Here is a 20,564-nt window from a genome sequence, read left to right as displayed (position 1 = left end):
TTTTACAATGATGAGGAAACTAAAAATTAGTGGTTCCTGACCATTTTTTCAGCCCTTTGAGATGCAGATGAGTGCAAAGAAAATTGTAGCTATGCATGTCTAACGCAATGATTCCTTTTCCCCAAGATTTTATTTAAATTCCAGTTAGTTAACGTACAGTGTAATAGCAGTTTCAGGTGTAGAACTCAGTGATTCGTTATTTACATACAATAGCCAGGGCTCATCTCAACAAGTGCCCTCCTTAATACCCATCACCCATTTAACCCATTCCCCTACCCACCTCCTCTCCAGCAACCCTTAATTAGTTCTCTACAGTTAAGAGTCTGTAGGGGCATCTGGATGGCAGCTTGCTAAGCATCTAACTCTTGGTTTCACCTCATGTCGTGATGCTGGTGTTGTGAGACTACACCCCGAGTTGGGCTCCAAGCTCAGTGTAGAGTCTACTTGAGATTTTCTCTCCTTCTCTCTTTATTCCTCCCACTTGTGTCTGTCTCCAAAATGAGTAAATCTTTTTTTTTTTTTAAAGAGTCTGTTTTCTGGTTTGCCTCTTTTTTTACTATGTTCACCTGTTTGTTTCTTAAATTCCACATGAGTGAAATCATACAGTATTTGTCTTTGACTTAACATAATACTGTTCTCTAGCTCCACCTTGCAAATGGCAAGATTCCATTCTTTTTTATGGCTAAGTAATATTCCATCGCATACATTTACCATATTTCCTTTATTCATTCATCAGCGAATAAACATTTGGCCCCTCTCCATAATTTGGCTATTGTTGATAATGCTGCTATCAACATTGGGATGCATGTATCTCTTTAAATCAGTATTTCTGTTATCCTTTAGGTAAATACCTTGTTCTGCAATGCTGGATGGCAGGGTAGCTCTATTTCTAACTTTCTGAGGAACCTCTACACTGTTTTCCAGAGTAGCGGCACCAACTTGCATTCCCACCAACAGTGAGAAGAGGGTTCCCCTTTCTCCACTTCCTCACCAACATCTATTGTTTCCTGTGTTAATTTTAGCCATTCTGACAAGCGTGAGGTAATACTATGGTTTTGATTTGTATTTCCCTGATGATGAGGGTGCTGGGTATCTTTTCATGTGCACGTTGGCCATGTGGATGTTTTCTTTGGAAAAATGTCTATTCATGTCTTCTGCCCATTTTTTTTAAAGATTTTTATTTATTTATTCATCAGAGAGATATCGAGAGCACAGGCAGACAGTGGCAGGCAGAGGCAGAGAGAGGAGGAAGCAGGCTCCCTGCGGAGCAAGGAGCCCGATGTGGGACTCGATCCCAGGACGCTGGAATCATGACCTGAGCTGAAGGCAGCTGCTTAAGCAACTGAGCCACCCGGGCATCCCATCTGCCCATTTTTTTAACTGGAGTATTTGTTTTTTGGGTATTGAGTTTTGTAAGTACTTTATACATTTTGGATATTAACCATTATCAGGTATGTCACTTGCAAATATCTTCTCCCATTCTGAAGGCTGCATGTAGTTTTGCTGCTCCCTCACTGTGCAGAAGCTTTTTATCTTGACATAGGCTCAACAGTTTATGTTTGCTTCTGTTTCTCTCGCCTCAGGAGACATTAGATCCCTGGCCATGACCTTTCCTTGTTCTTTCTTTTGAGACGAATTCCTCTGTCTTGGCATCTTGTCTAAGTTTTTGTCTTCTGGGTGTTAGGAAAGCCTGTTATGTTTCCTGAACCTGAGAGTAATGGCTTTATGAAGAAGAGGTAATTTACTGTTCAGGGCCTGGCTCTTCAGGAAGTGTCTCTGCTGTGCGCTGCGTGCACCCTGCTGCTGTGTTATTGCTGCTCTGTCCCTCAGGTCGATCCTCTGCAGAATTTCTCCCTGCCTATAGTGGGAAGTGTTTGGACCTTGATCAGAGTATGGCAAGTTTCAAAGAAGTATGCTCTGGTCAACTTTCTAAAAGAGACCTAATATGATTTCCACTAGAACTGAAGCTTTGCAGCACTCTATGGTCAGCAGACATGGTACATGTGGGGGTTTGTGCTGGTCTTCTGGGGGGAAGGGCCCACTGTGCTGGTCTTGCCCTAGGAAAGTAGCTCCAGCAGAGTCTGGTGGGGGGAGGGAGGGGCACAGGTAAGGCAGCCAGTGCCGGTGCTGTGCTGTTTACGGAAGTTGGTCTGTGCCAAGAGGAAGGGGAGGGAAGTGGTACCAGCCTGGCTTTGTCCCTCGAGAGAGGAGTCTGTGCTTGCTACTCTCAGGGAAGCATTTCTGGAGGAGTGAATAATTGCCCCTCATGGGTCACAGGCATTTTTCGATCACTGATTTCACAGTGCCTGTCTCTGGATCGTTTGCCTGCCTGGAGCAGCACAGCACATCTTGAGCTCTAATCTAATAAGGCCTGATGACTTTTAAAATTCCAAACTTCAAAGACTGGTGTGACAGGGACCTGCACCGGTCTTCTGGGAAAAGGTCTCACTGTGCTGGGACAGATGCAGGTTTGTCCAGAAGGACAGTGGCACCAGACTGCAGGGCACAGGATTTGGGGCAGGCAGGCTAAACCGGGTGTACCAGTTAGCTGCTCTCGGCAGGTGTCCCTGCAGCTCTGCAGAGGGGCAGGGGAGGGAAATGGCACTCAGCAGTTCTTCTGTCCATGAAGCAGCAATGCCCCCTCTCAAGGAAGCTCCCCCAGAAGTGCGAAGTCTCTTCCCACAGCCCTTAGACAATTCTCACATAGCCTAATTCTCAGATAGTGATTCTCAGAGAGTCAGCACCAGAGCTGTTTGCCTGCTACAGCTCCCGAAGTGGGACAGTGTCCTCAGGTCTCTATCACAACCCAGCCGGGGAACCTCTGGAACTCCAGTCTTTAAGCCCCGCTGGTTGTAAAACCCCACAAAATTCAGCCCCTCTCCTTTTCCCCAGCCAACAGCTTTGGGAACGTGTTCTCCTTGTGCTTATGCCTCCGTGCTGCACTCTCTCTAGCCCTTCTCTGCAACCAGGGCTCCGTTCCCTCCCCAGCACCGCAATCTGTGTCTCCCTCAAACCATATCTCAGCACTTTCTACGTTCCCAGAAGTGGCCTCTCCTCTCCCTCTAGCTATGCGGTTTGTTCTATCAGTCCTCATGCTGATTTCTTGAGTATTCAGAATGATACGATGGTTATCGAGCTGTATTTGAGAGACAAGGCAGGCCTAGGGTCCTTCTACTACATCACCATTCTAGCCCCCCCCCCCCCCCCCCCCCCCGCCAAGGCAATGATTCTTAAACATTTTTTGGGTTATCAAAACTCACTCCAGAAAACTGCAGAAGGCACACAAAAGAATTAGCCTATGCTTTCAGGGTCTTCAATGGATTCTCTGTTTAAAGAAAGGGCAAGAGAAGAGAAAGGCTTCTGAGGAAAGTGTGCCACTTAAAATGGATCCCTAGTCGTACTTTGAGAACTGCTAGACCAAGGTAAGTCAAAATATTCTGGACTAAGGACTACAGTGTAGGAAAAGGATTTGACTTAATTTTTTACCTTTTACAGGGGACTAAAACTAAAAAACAAATGACAACAAGTGAAGTATGTACACATGATTTTTTAACAATCACAAGATCCTCCTAAAGTGGCCAGCTGCCATCTCCGTAAATGCTCTGACAGCCCATCGATGCATGAGCATCTCTGACTGGAAACCGGAGAGAGGATGCTCCTGTGGCAAGCACCTGTTAAAACACTGTCTCCAAAATCTCTTCCAAATGCAATGTCCTTTTTGTCCTTTATTTTTTTAAAGATTTTATTTATTAATCTGACAGAGAAAGAGACAGCAAGAGAGGGAACACAAGCAGGGGGAGTAGGAGAGGGAGAAGCAGGCTTCCCGCTGAGTGGGGGGCCCAATGTGGGTCTTGATCCCAGGACCCCAGGATCATGATCTCAGGCAAAGGCAGATACCCAATGGCTGAGCCGCCCAGGTGCCCCACAAATGCAACATTCTAAGAGTAAATAAAGGATGGTATGGCATACAGTTTCTGTAGATGGGCCAATAGTCTTAATCACCACGACTCCTCTAACAGTCACAACCAAGAAAAGGAAGATAATCTGTGGTTTCCTATACAAAATTAAGGAAAGTAATAATAAGAATAATTGATTGAATGGCTCTATTTATTGAGTAAATACTCTGCACCAAGCTCTATTCTAAGCATTATGTAAATATTCTCATTCATTTCTCCCAAGAATCCTCTGAGATAGGAACTACCACAATGGAGACTCGGAAAACTCTGTAACTTCTCCAAGTGCACACACCCCTGGTAAGCAGCAGCTCAGCAGCTTCTGCATCAGCTCTAAAGGCAGAGAAATTTGCACCTGAAGTCCACTTACACTACTTATTAGCTTGTGACCCTGGACACAGTTTTTAAGTATTGGTAACCCTTATTTATGAAAAACGAAGTATCAGTTGCCAGGAAAACACAAATGAATTTGTTACAAACACGGGGCAGAAAAAGAGGAACCCAAGTAAAACGCTTCATGGAAAAGAAGATGCATTTAAGTCGGAAAATTATGAATCTTCCTCTCTGCCAAGTGAATCCTTTACTGCCTTCCAAGTTTTTAGGTGGTATCACCATACAATTCAGCAACCCCCTCTTGGTTCCCGCTCTATCCATCATCACGCTGGGAACTACTAACAAAAGATGAACAAGTACAAACCTTGCGTTCAAGGAATTTACAATCTGGTAGCTAAAATACAACATCACAGGTGCCACTCTAACTGACATGAACAACAGAGCACAAAGGCACAGAGGTAGAAGTGACTGACTTTGACAGAGAAGGCTACCCAAAGAAGGGGACACACGAGTCGTAACGATTTGCTGAGTCTTAAAGGATGAAGAGTTCTGCAGGACAATGGTGATCTTCTAGGAGGAAGGAGCAGCAGGAGGCCACGTCATATCAGGGCAGAACAGGTGACCATCAGGTGGCTCGCTGTATTTAGCCCCAGCATTGCCAACTCAAATGCTCACAGTGGCCAGAGGAGGTAATGTGTAGGACTGGGGAGTGCTAGGTCTGAGTACATATACCCACCACACCTGTGTGACACGGGCTGGGCAGAGCTGGACGGTACCACTCCGTACAGAGGAGGCAGGAAGCTACTCGGCACTAACGGACTGTTGCGCTGAGGGCTGTGGGGCCAGTATTAACAGAACTCTCGACGTGTCGAGAACTAGAAATCTGAATTTCTCTGTGATATCATCTAGTTTGTAAATGCTCACTCAACAAAACAAAACAAAACCATTACCTGGGCCCAGTAAGTACGGGGAACCAAATTCAGCCTGTAAGCTGCCAACCTTCAGCCTGCATCACTGAAAATAACAAGAAATACTGAATTTGAACTCGACATAGTGATTGGAGACTACAGAAAGATTTGAATGTAAAACTGAAGATTTTATTTAGAACTGCAAGCAGTGAAAAACTAATGTTTCTCGGTGGACAAGTGGTGTATCTGATCTAGGTTTTAGAAAGAATTCTACAGGGAAAGTAAGAGTTTTCTTTTTGTCACCCTTGACTTCTCTTTGGATGTGGAGAAAGCACAGGGCAAAAAGGAGAACCCCACAAAGTCGAGGGCAGACTCTCTGGCTGGCCCATCCTAACCGGTATCAGAAGAAGCCAGAGAGAAACAGCAGGCTTCCAGTGAACCGAAGTTACAAAGGACCTCCGCGAGCGGGACCGAATGAAGAGAACCTATGAAAGAGGACAAAGCTTCTTGCTCGGAAGGGAAGGCACAAGACAATGGAAAAGTAAGACTTTGGAAGAAAATCCCAATTCCTCCATTACCTTCTAAACTGGCATCACCCAACGTGCTTCACATCCTGTGGGCCTGGTGCCAACCCCTAAAGCTGAGCACCAAAGGCCAGAAACTAGACGGATTTAAGGGAAATCTGCAAATACGCTTACGCCGACCAAGGGAAGAACGTTCCTATCACCACAGAGGAGACCAAGATTCTCAGTCACAAATATCAAAGATGGATCAGGGGGAAATGTCTCTGGAAAGTTCTGGGAAAAGGGTATTGTCTAATGGAACCTACGCTCCTGAAGTGCTGTACCCCCGAGGGTGGGTCTGACGCTCCGCGGGAGGGAGCGGCTCCTGTACTCGTGACAACTTGGGCCCCAGACGCCGTGTGCCTCCGGGTCCCCCTGCAGCCAGGCGGGAAGACGGAGACAGCGGAACGGCCACCCGAGGCCCACGGTGTCGGGGGGCGGGTGGTCCATGGGCGAAGTCGGCCTGCAGACACAGAAGGTTGGGTTCACCTGCAATTTCATGCAGGACAAGTCCGGGTGCCTGAAAAACGGGGGAGGGTATGCCCTGCTCTTGCTCCCAGCCGCAATTCCCCACCCCCGCACCTGGAGGACGATATGCTGTGCCCCAATGTGATCGGAGGAATAACGCATTCATGAAAAACCTCCAACGAACTCACAGTACCAGGAAAAGGGGTACAGCTGCGATTGCCGTCGACGGTAGGGAGGGGCCTGCGCTCGGCTGCACGTGCCGCCGCTGCGATTACCGTCGACGGTAGGGAGGGGCCTGCGCTCGGCTGCACGTGCCGCAGCTGCGATTACCGTCGACGGTAGGGAGGGGCCTGCGCTCGGCTGCACGTGCCGCCGCTGCGATTGCCGTCGACGGTAGGGAGGGGCCTGCGCTCGGCTGCACGTGCCGCAGCTGCGATTACCGTCGACGGTAGGGAGGGGCCTGCGCTCGGCTGCACGTGCCGCAGCTGCGATTACCGTCGACGGTAGGGAGGGGCCTGCGCTCGGCTGCACGTGCCGCAGCTGCGATTACCGTCGACGGTAGGGAGGGGCCTGCGCTCGGCTGCACGTGCCGCAGCTGCGATTACCGTCGACGGTAGGGAGGGGCCTGCGCTCGGCTGCACGTGCCGCCGCTGCGATTGCCGTCGACGGTAGGGAGGGGCCTGCGCTCGGCTGCACGTGCCGCCGCTGCGATTACCGTCGACGGTAGGGAGGGGCCTGCGCTCGGCTGCACGTGCCGCAGCTGCGATTACCGTCGACGGTAGGGAGGGGCCGCTCGGCTGCACGTGCCGCCGCTGCGATTACCGTCGACGGTAGGGAGGGAGCTGCGCTCGGCTGCACGTGCCGCCGCTGTGATTACCGTCGACGGTAGAGAGGGAGCTGCGCTCGGCTGCACGTGCCGCCGACAGAGCGACGGCTGCGCCTCCCACCCTCCTCCGTCCTGCTTCCGTGGCGCACAGGCCGGAGCTTCAGAGGTCACCCTCCGCCCCACCGCGGCCTGCGGCACTGCGGGCTGGGATGCAGGGACTCCTACGTTGCACACCGGGAAAGCGTCTCAAAGTTACTAAGATGAAAAAGTCATTCATACTCGGAAACGTCGAGCCGTCTGACATAGAAGTGAGCGTACAGTTCTTGTCGCGTGGAGCCTGAGCATCCCCGGCCGGGGGCGGCGTCGGGAGAACAGGTGTGCGTCTGCGGGCGTTCTCTTCTCCCAGACTCCAAGTGCCCCCGAGGCCGCGCCCTTCTCGGGCTCATGACTTGAACTGTTGAGTATTTTAAACCAAAGGGAAAGCTATTCTTTCCCAATCCCCAAAACAGACTCTTACTACGCAAAACATTTTTTGATGTTGTCTTAATAACCTGAGACCTCTACGGTGTGTCTCTGAGATAAAAACACAGAACACTTTGCCCGCATTATTTCCCCATGTAACTACTCTGTATGTTTCTACCACTGAAAAATATTTAAGGGAACTTCTGAGTCATAAATTCATAATGTACTGGATCTCAAATGTGTTCATAAAATCACCTATTTTATCTAGGACGCCAAATGCACTGTGGGCAAATTATTAATATTCGTAACTTGGGATTAAGCCAAAAATCATGATTTCTTTGGCATGATTTTTTTAAACCACTCTAATGAGACAGGATTGAAATACTTAAAAACTGTACATTTAATGTATATAATTTGATGAATTTGAGTCATTTAAAAATTTTATGTCCTTCCTGAATTTATAGTCCTGTGGTTCTTAGAAAAGATGGTTGTTTTCATTTGTGTTTTTATTGCAGTTTTCAACATTGTTTTATTGTTGTGGATTTTTGAATTATGAGATTTCCCCCCTCCAAAATGTATTAGAAGGAGTAGTGGAGTTGTAAAGTTTGTAACCATCAGGATATGGGCAGATTTGGGCAAGAATCCTCAATAAATGTTAAAAACTAGAGGAATGTCTGTTGAGCAAGGTATTTCCACAATTTTGCAATGTCTCTATACCGTTTACTCATTAATGGTCAGAATTTTTCAGTGTAAATAAATAATATATACATTTTATTCTTAAAACAACAACAAAAAAGAATTCTACAGGAAGGGTGTAAAACAGGAGTTGGCAAATTTCCTCTATAAATGGTCAGACAGAAAATATTTTGGGCTGTGCAGGCCAAACAGTCTACATTGCAACTACTTGGTTCTGCCCTTTTAGCAAAGAAGAAGCCATACACAATACATGAATGAATGACTGCAGCTGTGTTCCAGTGAAACTTGCTTAAAAAAACAGGTGAAGAGCCAGAAAGAGCTCACAGGCCGGCTTACAGACCTCTGGTGTGAAGACAGACTGAAGGATGTCTGAGGAAATGAATGGGCTAAAGCAGCTATTAATTTTTGCTAGATAAAAAAGATTTTTGTTTTGTTAATAGAAAGCGTTGTTGGGTGCTGAGAGACTTCTACTATGTAGCTATCTACTACGAAGAAGAAACAAAAATGTTTTGCCAGGTTAAGTATAGTAGGAAAAATGCTCAGCAACAGCTGTCCTAAGCCTAGATATGTGTTTGGAAGATGCTGTATGGGGCTTTTCTGGAAGCTTCTTCAGGAATGATGATTAGGTCCTAAATCTGACAGCAAAAAAGGCATGTAGCACCCTATACTCTAAAGGAAGACGCCAACAATTAAAGGTGCCAAAAAGATCCTATTATAATCAACATCCAGCTGAGTAGAAGCAAGCCAAGTGAGGAGGCAAGTCTCCAAGAAACGACTCTGTAGAGACAGGGTCACCTTTCAGGAGGGGAAACTAGCCGGCTGACACGTGCTATGAAGGACATCAAGCCAATAAGGGCTGGCCAGAGAAGTAGCAATAATCAACATGGGGTAAGAAATATAGGTAGAAGGGTGCATGGGTGGCTCAGTGGGTTAAGCCGCAGCCTTCGGCTCAGGTCATGATCTCAGGGTCCGGGGATCGAGTCCCGCATCCGGTTCTCTGCTCAGCGGGGAGCCTGCTTCCTCCTCTCTCTCTCTGCCTGCCTCTCTGCCTACTTGTGATCTGTCTGTCAAATAAATAAATAAATAAAAATCTTAAAAAAAAGAAAGAAAGAAAGAAATCTAGGCAGGCAAGCAGAGGCATGTGCCATTTCTCCCTTATTCCCTTCATCAGGCCTCTCCCCCAGAGAAGTCAAGCCTGCCTAGGCCACTGGGGCAAGGTATTTCAGAACTGAATCATGTCACTGCAGGACTCTTCCTGTCTAGAGTGGGAAGAGGTAGGAGTGAGAACTCAATGAAGCCCTCCTCACCTCAGACCCTTTGAGCCCTACAAGCCCGGTTCCAAACTGAGCAAGGGCCGTCTGTGCCTGGAGATCAGAGTCCTGAACTGGCCAGACACACTTCTAATCACTGCCCGTTACTGGAATTGTGAGATCATCTAACGTGCCAGAGAAGGGACAGAGAAAGGAAATCGTACACATGGCTCAGCTAGAATCAGGGAACGGAGGAGACTATTCCATGCTTGTGTCCCACTAAATTCAGACCTTCCAATAAGGAGTTACACACTTATACGCAGAACTGTATTTCTGCACATACGAAAGACATGAACTTATGTTCACAGGAATGATATATAAAATGAGAAATACCAGAAACAGTCTCAACGCCCAAAAAAAGGAATAAGGTTGAATAAATTATGATATATCTACATGACATTATGAAATAGCTATTAAAATTGTATCTTTTAAGAATTTTAGTATTCAAGAAACAATATTCAAGGAAAAAGAGAACACAAAAGTTAATATATAGTATGATAGCAACTACATAAACAAAAAATACAAGCATAGAGACAGAGCAGTAATGAAAAGTACTAAAATGTTACCAAAGGCAATCTTTGAATTTTATATTCTTATACTATTTAATGTTTTTCAAATATTTTACTATATACTTGTTAATAAAAAATTAGTTCCAGTTTAGCATTTAAAATTACAAAACCAGTCCTTTATGATGCTACAAATCATAAGGCACACTTTACCTCATGTTTTTTTTGAAATGAGACTCATTCATAGTGATAGCGGGCGACAGCAAAACCCCCACCGTCACCACCACCACAGCTGCAACAGGCTAATTATGTTGTTAACAGCTTAGATATTTTTAACTACATTTTCAAGATTCAAAGGCAGTTACACTGGCCTTTTTTAAGTGTACAGTTCCATAAATTTTAACTCACACATATATTTGAGGAACCACCACCAAATACATGATAAACAACCAAAAAAACTTCATCTGATCTCTCTTAGCCACTCCTAACCCTTGCTGTCACCACAGTGTTGTCTTCCCAAAGACGTCATACAAATGGAGTAACAGTACAGAACCTTTGTTTTCTTCCCTTTGTAATCTTTTAGAAGTGTGGTAGGTAAAATATACATAGCATAAAATTTACCATCTTAACTGTTTTGAAGTACGTGGCTGGCATTAAGCACATTCTCATGGTTGTGCAACTCTCAACACCAACCATCTCAGAACTTTTTCCATCTCCCTCATCTAAAACTAAACCCACTGAACACTAACTCTCCATTCTCCCCTGCCCCGGGCCCTGGCAACCACCATTCTCTGGCCTGTCCCTATGAATATGCTTGCTTTAGGCACCACAAACAAGTGGAATCATAGTATTTATCCTTTGTCAACTGGTGTACTTCACTTAGCATAATGTCTTCAAGGTTCATACATGTTATATAAAAAGCATGCATCAGAATTTTCTTCCTTTTTAAGACTAAATAAAATTCCATTGCACATACAGGCATACCTTGTTTTCCTGACCTTCACTTTACTGTACTTCAGATAATTTGTGTTTTTCATGAATTGAAGGTTTGTGGCAACTTTATGTTGAACAAGTCTACTGGTACATTTTCCCAATAGCATTTGCTCAATTCATATCTTTGGGATATTTTGGTAATTCTCACAATATTTCAAACTTTTTCACCGTTAGAGAGTCGATCGATACAGTAAACTTCACTGTTGACTGATTCAACACCACCTTGCATTTAGCAACCACTGCCCTGATCAGTCAGCAGCCACCAACATTCAGGCTAGACCCTCCATCAGCAAAAAGATCGCAACTCACTGAAAGCTTGGAGGATGGTTAGGATTTCTTAGCAATAAAGTAATTTTTAATTAAGGTATGTACATTGTTCTTTTAGACACAATGCTATTTCACACTTTAACAGACTACAGCATAGTATAAACATATATAACATATATATGCAGTAGAAAACCAAAAAATTCATTTGACTCACTTGACTACAATATTTACTTTATTGCAGTGGTCTAGAACTGAACCTAAAATATCTCCAAAGTGCGCTTGAATATACATTTTGCTTATCCATTCATCTGTCATGGACACTTGGGGTGCTTCCACTTTTTGGCTATTTGAGTAATGCTATGAACTCAGCTGTACACACACCTGTCTGAGTTCCTGCTTTCAATTCTTTGGAGTATATTATCTCTAACTAGAATCTATGGTAATTCCGTGTTTAATTTTTAAAGGAATTATTATGTACTTCCCACAGCAATGGTACCATTTAACATCTCCACCACCAACATACAGGGGTTCCAATTTCTCTGTACCCTCGCCAACATTTTTTTCTGGATTTCGGGGCTTTTTTGGTTGTCGTTATTGTTGTTTTTATAATACCCATCCCATTAAGTGTAAAGCAGTATCTCATTTTGGTTTTAATTTGCATTTTCCTGTTGGCTAATGATGCTCAGCTTCTTTTCATGTCTTTATTGGCCATTTGTCTATTTTATTTGAGAAATGTGCATTGAGATCTCTGGCTTATTTTTTGAATTATTTATCATGTTATTACTGAGTAACAGTGACCCCCCCATCAATGCAGGATATGTTCTAAGAGCCCCAGTGGATGCCTGAAACTGCAGAGTACCAAACCTCTATACTATGTTTTCTCCTACATATATATATCTATGGTAGAGTTTAACTTATAAATTAGGCACAATAAAAAATGAATAATAATAAAAAAGAATATAACATGATAATATACTATAATAAAAGTTAAGTGAATGTGGTCTTTTTCTCAAAATATCTTACTACACTATGCTCACCCTTCTTGTGCTGACGGGAGATGATAAAATGCCTAATGGTGGGCCACCTGGGTGGCTCAGTCAGTGAAGTGTCCAACTCTTGATTTTGGCTCAGATCATGAACTCAGGGTTGTGAGATCAAACCCGCACCAAGCTTCACACTCGGCGGGGAGTTTGCTTGAGATTCTCTCTTTCCTTTTCCCTCTCCTGCTCCCCACTGCCTGCTGTCTCTTTCTCTCTCAAACAAATAATTTTTTTTTTTTTCAAAAATGCCGACATGGTGAGATTAAGTGAGGCGAGTGACACAGGCACTGCGACATAGCATTAGACCGTGACTGACCTCCTGACAATGCGTCAAGAGGACCCCCTACTTCCAGACTGCTGTTGACTGTGGGGAACTGAAACTGCGGAAAGTGAAACCACAGATCGGGGTGTGGGGGGGACCACTGTACAGGAGTTCTTCACATATTCTACATATTCTACATACACGTCTCGTGCCATATGCATGATCTGCGTATATTTTCTGCCATTCAGCTGGTTGCCTTTTTATTCTGCTGATAGTGATCTTAGATGCACAAAAGTTTTAAATTTTGATGAAGTCCCATTTATCTCTTGTTCCCTGTGTCTAACCTTTTGAGACCACTTTCACCTGGGTTATAGAATGTAACCTTTTGAGATTCACTTAAGTTCTATCAACAGTTCACACCCTTTTTAATCACTGAACAGTATTGCATCATATGATATACCAGATGTGGTTTTTAATCCATTCATATATAGGAAAAATGAGTTTTTTCCAGCTTTTGGTGATTTTCAATACAGTTCCTATAAATATGTGTTCAGATATTTACGTAAGTTTTTATTTCACTTTAAATGTTTCAACTCTAGGGGCACCTAGTGGCTCAGTCCGTTAAGCATCTGACCCTTGATCTCAGCTCAGGTCTTGATTTTAGGGTCACGTGAGTTCAAGACCTGTACTGGGCTTCCTCTCCTTCTGGGACACCAATATTACAAAAGTTAGATCTTTGTTATTAGCCCATAGGACCCTAAGGCTTTCTCTTTTTTTCCAATCTTTTGTCTTTGTTTTTCAGATTGGAGAATTCCTATGATCTATCTGTAAGTTCTTTCTTTCCTCTGTTATCTCCATTCATTTCATCTCTCGTAGCTCATAAATGATTTTTAGGAGGTCCCTTTCCCAGGCTCTCCCCTCTTCTCGATCTTCCCAGTACTTTCTGGTTCCCTAAGGCTCTCCTCTGGGACCTCAGCCAGAAAAACAAAATGTATTTGCCCCATTTTGCCACTTACTCTCTGTAACTGTTCCTGCAGTGGGGCCAAGTGACAAGACAGAGAAAAGAAGCTAAGACAGTGTGCCTCCCCCTCTTGTAACCAAGAGCCTCCAGTCCGAAAGGAAGGTTCCCTCTTCCCAAATTTTAGATACCTGTGCCCTTCCCAGCACCAACTGTTTGCACTAGGATTCACGATGTCTATGTCCCCGGCCTGAAGGGAAGGGTTTCTCCAACTGCAGCTCGGCCTGCGCTGATGCCACGCCCCGTTTTGGGTTACGGTGAGTCCAGTTCATAACGACACAAGAGAAAAATGACAAACTCAGCAGCAGAGGTGAGGGCTGTCCTTCAAATTCTGGTCTTCCCTACTTTGTCTGTCACTATTTACTGTTCAGCGTCTTGAACAGCTACTCCATGCCTTCTGTCCAGGTTTTATAACAGCTGCATTCAACATGAGAGCGGCTGGCTCGTGATTACACCGTATCACCTGGAACCAGATCTCCACACTTAGGTGTTACGTATTTATACTTCAGGGTTGGCAAACATTTTCTGCAAAGAACCAGATGGTAAATATTTTAGGCTTTTTAAGGCCACATGCGACATTTGCTGCATATTCCATTTGTTTCCCTTTAAAAGATTATTTTAACCTCACAAGTGGTACGAAAACAGACTCGCAGAGCCACTGTTTGCCAACTCCTGTATTAGAATATATCATCTGTCTCCAAATATATAAAATGCGTGCAAAAGACAAGTTATGGTATGAGTTGTGCTTTACATCACTTCAACAAATTCCTAACTCTGGAGGCACCTGGGTGGTTCAGTCAGTTAAGCGACTGCCTTTGGCTCAGGTCATGATCTTAGGGTCCTGGAATCGAGCCGTCCTCAGACTCCCTGCTCAATGAGGAGTCTGCTTGTCCTTCTCCCTCAGCCCCTCCTTGCCCCATTTGTGCTTTCTCTCTGTCTCAAATAAATAAATAAAATCTAAAAAAAAACCCCAATGCCTAACTTTATCAAAATCTAAATGGGGGAAGGAGTATGCTCTCCGGTAACAGCGGCTTTCATCATTGCTTACGTTAAAGCTATTTGGAAAATGCTGAATTTTGTGTTTCTATTTAATGTATTTAATAATTCATAATAGGATCTTATTGGTGTTTTATTGTTTACTATATATACTACACTAGTGAATGTTACTGGTTGAAAATAACACTGATGAAACTCATAAGGAATCACATTCAGACCCACTCAATTTCCTCTCGCAGCATTTGGATAAAGACAGACTGCAGTGAAAGCCAGCAAACTAATCCCTGGTCTTTGAAATAAGTTAACAAAAGAAAGACGTGTGTGCAGTATACTGAAAACTACTTATTAACAAATGGATTAACAAAGGAAAGCCAGTCAGTTTACCGCCTTTTACATGTTTTGAAACACATATTTTTCATCATGTTATTCTACTAATCAATGATCACTACATTATTGAGTTAATGCAATGAATTAAAGAGAGAAGTTAGCATTTTTTTTCAAATTAAATTTATTTTCAGCATAACAGTATTCATTATTTTTGCACCACACCCAGTGCTCCATGCAATCCGTGCCCTCTCTAATACCCACCACCTGGTACCCCAACCTCCCACCCTCCCTGCCCCTTCAAACCCCTCAGATTGTTTTTAGCATTTTTTAAATGATACAGTTTTTTTTACGTTACTATTTATATCTGGTAGAAAGGGAAAGTCACACTTCGATTCCCAATTCCCAATTCTCTAATTTCATGACAATATAGGTAAGAAAATTGGGAATGATAATAAATGATTCTTGACCTACTACTACTACTGGTTTAAAAAAAAAAAAAAGGGATGAATATCCATCCAAAGGATATAACATACTTCAAGGATTACTCATCCCAGTTAAACATGCGTATCTCACAATAAAGCATCAAGCAGAATGCTGGCACCTATTGCGTTCTGGATAAATATTAGTTTCTCTCTCCTCTTTCTTAGCCCCATACTCTTGAAGATCTAAGATCTACCACCAATCCACTTCCTTCTTTTTAATGAGAATAAACAAGTACAGAATTTGAGTTTGACATTCTACAGTTTATTTTCTTGTCTTTATAATTCCCTTACCTATGAGACAGAACACTAGTATACCAGAAATAATGCTACAAATGAAAAATTATCAACTGGAAGGAATGGAGAAAAGAGAGAAGGGGAAGTGGTAGAGAGCTCCAAGCCAATGAGCGACCACCTTTTCTCCAACTCTGGCTTGCATCGGACTGATTTAAGCAATATTCTTTGCTTGCCACTTTTACAGCTTATGGGCCTCGCTGCTACAAAATAAGCCTTCAATTTCCACGTACTACATCATCCATATCTTGTTTAAGCAAACTTCAACACATTCACTTTTCCTGCTGTAACATGTTCACTACAACTAGAAGCTCTGATTTCAACACGAGATTTTACTATGTTTATATTCCCTTACCCTGAACTTGTTTATTTTTGTTAAAATATACTTCGGCTTTTATCAGCTGCCAGGTAAACAATATTCTTGCCACAAAACAATTCATTATTACATAACCAAGGCATAATGATACAAATCTATGAACGAACCATGTCTACAACTTTAAAAAGGAGAATAAAGCACATCAAAGACATTGCCTTTATATTAAGTGTGTCAAAGATCCAAGTATTTTTGAAACCTGAACAAGAAACACTAGTTAAATCAGGTCTTAGCATGATTTGGTATAAACATAAATCCAAGCTGTCTTACCCTGTTTTTTCCCTTTTAGAAAATGAGCATAGGTTTTATTTGTGGATACTTTTATCATTTGCAAGTCTTCAAAATCTGGTTATTTATACGACTATATAAGGACTATAGCTGTTTTTCTTTAATGCTATGATAACTGGTCAAGTCAAAGCCAGTCTATTACATAATGCATATTTTAAAGATATTCAAAATTTAATCCTATTTAGTGAAGCTTTTACAAGTCTTCCTCAGTCCAAATCATTCCAGATTTTATATTCTAATTATCCAAAGGATACAAACATTGTTATTTGAAGGGGTACATATTAATAAATTAAAAGAACAGAAATGGTTTCTAAAGTGAAACAGAACAAATTTAAAGTATGTAGTTGTTTTAGAATACTCTCTTTAATTTACTTGGTTTTATAGTATGGTAATAGGAACTTGTCCTGTAATATAAGAAAATAAATAGGAGGAGTAGACTCCATTCACTCAAAGGATGAATCAATGTTTCACAATAAATTTACTGAGGCCACTAATTTAGAATTAGTAATAATTCACAATCAAATTTTTTTAAAAGTTTATAATGTAACAAATGAATGTTATAGGAAAACATTTTAATATCTTTAGAGAACAAACTTTTATATTAAAAACATTTTTAAATAAATGTGTGTGATTTGTTAATGACAGAGCATTATTAACTCAGTTAGCATCTACCAGGTAATTTTGTGATTAGACACCCTATGTAATCAAAGTTAATTAGCCTGAATGCCCCTGAAAAACTTTCTGTGGTATTCATTTCTCACTAATTCATGCTAATTTTCCCATAAATTTAATTCTATTTCCATCTTTCCAATATGTAGGTGGACAGCCAAAGAGGAAGGGATGAGCCGAAAAGAACTAAAAAAATAAAAAAGAAAAGCAAAAAGGAGAGGAAGGAAGAATACAGAAAAGAAAAACTTCAAAGAGCTATTAAAAGAAAAAAAAAAGTTAAGGGAAAGGGGGGAAGAAGAAGGCAAAGGGGAACCTGAAAACAAACCTTACTACTATTGCTGCTGCTATTATTACTAAGATTATGATCATCATCATCACCATTACGATTACTGAACCAAGCCTCATCTAGGCCCCCTGCCAGAGTTCTGAAAGCCAAGTGGCGGGGGGCGGGGGATAGGGGAAGGATTTCTCAGCATTCTGCATATATAGATTCACTTAATCTCCATTTTCATTTTTCTCAACTCCCAACCTCCAGGCTAGACAGGCTCTTTTTAAATTTTTTCATCCATCTGCCAGCATGGAAAGGGCAGTTATTACCCAGTGTCATGAAGTATGTTAAGAATCTTCAATAGTTTTAACTATTGCTCCCTATTTCAGAGGGTTTTTGTCCCATCTCCAGACAAATACTGACACCCAGTTCCAGAGGTATGTAGAGGGAGTTCCTGAGCCTTTCACAAGATCCAGAAATGTAGACTACACTGGTTTTTTTTTTTTTTTTTTGGCTTTCTCTATTGTTGACTTAGATTTGGCATTTTCTAATCAGTTATCACTGTGATGTTGATACACTACCTTTACCTGGAAATCTCACAATACATGTTATTTTCAAGTGTCACTGGTATACTCGAAAAAAGAATACCAATCTTACACCACAGGCCATAATGAAAGACTTCAGAAATTTTTAAAAAGTAGAAACTATAAACAGTGCATTCTTCAACAATAAGGCAATCAAACTAGAATATAACTAAAACTGAAGTCAAAAAAGATTCCTAATATTTTTTAAAAAGGTTCCAAATTTTAAAATACTCTCTGCCAAATAAGATTAAAAAGTACCATGACACATTATTTAAAAAATAATGACAAGAGAGCTAAATATCAAGACATAATCAGAGGCAAATTCACAGATTTAAACTCTTTGGAATTTAAGAAACAAAGCAGATGATCATAGGGAAAGGGAGGGGAAGAAAAGGGGCCAAATGTAAGACAATCCTAATAACAGAGAACAAACTGAGGGTTGCTAGAGGCAGTGGATGAGGGATGGGCTAAACAAGTGATGGGGACTGAGGAGGGCCCTTGTTGGGATGAGCACTGGGTGTTCTGTGTAAGTGATGAATCACTAAATTCTACTCCTGAAACCAATTATCCTCAAGGTTAACCAACTAGAATTTAAATTAAAACCTAAAACAAACAAAAAAGAAAACTTACAAATCTGATATAAAACTTAGAAAACTAGAAAACCAACAATAGCAAAAATCTCAGGGTAACAGGATAAAAAGAAGAGCAAATCAATAAATTATAAATAGAAAAAGGTACCAATAAACAAATTCATACAAAAAAACAAAGCCATACTAAAAAACAAAACTACTTTGAAAAGCATGTATAGGAGAACGTTCTATACTTGGGCTCCGAGTGAGAAAATATTTAAGGGTGAAATGTTAAGATGTCTGCAACTTAATTTTCTCTGTTTCAGAAAATAAAAAATATCTATTACTTTCTCTAAGCAAACCGCTTTTATTAGTTTTTCTAAGCAGATGTGGAAAAATTAGTGAATCTAGGTGATGAGTGTACAGTATACAGGTAGGTGTTCATTCTACTCATTCTACTATTCCTTCAACTTTTCCATTCATTTAAAATTTTCAAAATAAAAAACTGAAGAAAAATATGCAGACATTGAGGACATTTACAAATAGGAGCTTAAGTAGAGGTAAGAATTTATAAAGCAATAAATTCCAAGAAAATGTGTAGTATTAAATTCTTTACTTTCTTACAGGAAACATAATGAATACGGTTTAATTGCCCTTCAGATGTTCTTTTCTAAAGTGCTATGAACCCAGGACCCCCACTGTCCTAGGAGAAAGGGAAGATAAAACATCAAGATCCCTGATTTTATGTTTTTTCAGAAAATATAATGGAAAGTCATTTTTAAAAACCCTCAATTTATGTACATGTATACTTGAAAAGAATTCCTTCAAAGTGAAAAACTGAAACAGAAAAAGCTGACTGGAAGGATAGCGGGTCTTCACGAACCATTCTTTCAAAGGCCAAACATTTTCCATAAAGTGTGGAAAATTCTGGCAAGTTGCTGTGCTGACAGCAAAACACTTAATAAAGGAAACAAGACTACAAAAAAAAAATTGTCTGAAACTAAGCAGACCCATAGTACATTGCACCCTTTGAAAGGGTGAGTATGTATCACAAAGCAAATCTGTTTTTACCCTCAAACTTTATCCAACTATGTTAATCACAAAAGATTTTTCAATTAGAACTGATTTCAAAATCAAAGCCTAAAACCCATGGAAACTACAGGGAGTACTTCCATATATATGAGATTCTAATAAACTGGATTCGACATAAAAGTTAGCTTAGTTGAGGGGGCCAGGTTAAAAAAAAAAAGTTAGCTTAGTTGCTAGTTTAAAACATATATACAGAGACATGGGGTTGATTTTATAGGCTCTTTTAGGAGTATATATAATGGGCTATGAGAGCAATATAATTTATTATGGTATTAAATACTGTGATAGGTTAAATACACCAAGTAAGCACACTGCAAATTTTCCTTTAAACTACAGTGCATGTCCTCCGTTCCAGATATCTGCTTCCTACTACAAGTCTTAATGTGCCGTATTTTATAGCTCTAGTAATTTTTTCCTAATAAAAAGTTGTCCCTTAATCTCTACCACCATTCTCAGCAGCTGCGACATCACCACACCTGTTTCTGAAATATGTGAGGCAGTCAACATTAGCCAACGTGAAAGGAGACAAAGACAGAACACTTGCGTATTTTACAAATATAAAAGTCCTATGTGTCTCTACGTAAAATGGGAAATTCCACATTAATAGAAAATTAGAAAGAACTTTTACCTTATAATAAAGGAAAATAATAAGAAAGCCAATCAATAATGCAGTTGTCCTTTAATTACACTTAGAAATAAAAAAAAAAAATAGGCTGGAAGCCAAGGAATCTATCAGTGAGGGAAAAAACAAAGCATATTCTGAAAGCCTCACAGCTAACATAAAATGGATTTGTGGTATGTTATAAAATACTAATAGGCACCCTTTGAAAATTACTTCAAAGTCTTTATTCTGGCAGGTTTATGCTATAATACCTTGACACAGTTTAATTTTCTTGTGTATTTCAAAATATACACCTAGCTAAGTGTTTCTATAAATAAAGGACAGGATTCTTAATTCTCTCATCCTGAGAAATTCCAGGAATTAAAATTTTCACTTTCAATATTACTCCATTAGGACTGTTC

The 20,564-nt window shown here is 41.4% G+C and overlaps 1 protein-coding gene across 4 annotated transcripts in view; it reads right to left on the bottom strand.

The window, feature by feature from the left end:
* The window catches only part of MRPL1 (mitochondrial ribosomal protein L1), a 108,467-nt gene that overhangs the window by 19,089 nt on the left and 68,814 nt on the right, over positions 1–20,564 (bottom strand). The window contains exon 8 of one of the 4 annotated variants that reach the window (XM_032334680.1): positions 5,403–5,679. The exons of 2 other annotated variants lie outside the window; for them this stretch is intronic. In XM_032334680.1, coding sequence (XP_032190571.1) covers positions 5,494–5,679 — 186 coding nt within the window. In that variant the 3' untranslated portion in view covers positions 5,403–5,493. Of the gene's footprint in view, positions 1–5,402; positions 5,680–13,736; positions 14,131–20,564 lie in introns of those variants that run through there. One more of the 4 variants, XM_032334683.1, reaches the window with a different exon arrangement.

The sequence above is a fragment of the Mustela erminea genome, chromosome 2 (genome assembly GCF_009829155.1).
Source record: "Mustela erminea isolate mMusErm1 chromosome 2, mMusErm1.Pri, whole genome shotgun sequence".
Classification (NCBI taxonomy): domain Eukaryota; kingdom Metazoa; phylum Chordata; class Mammalia; order Carnivora; family Mustelidae; genus Mustela; species Mustela erminea.
This window is presented reverse-complemented; position numbering and strand designations above follow the sequence as displayed.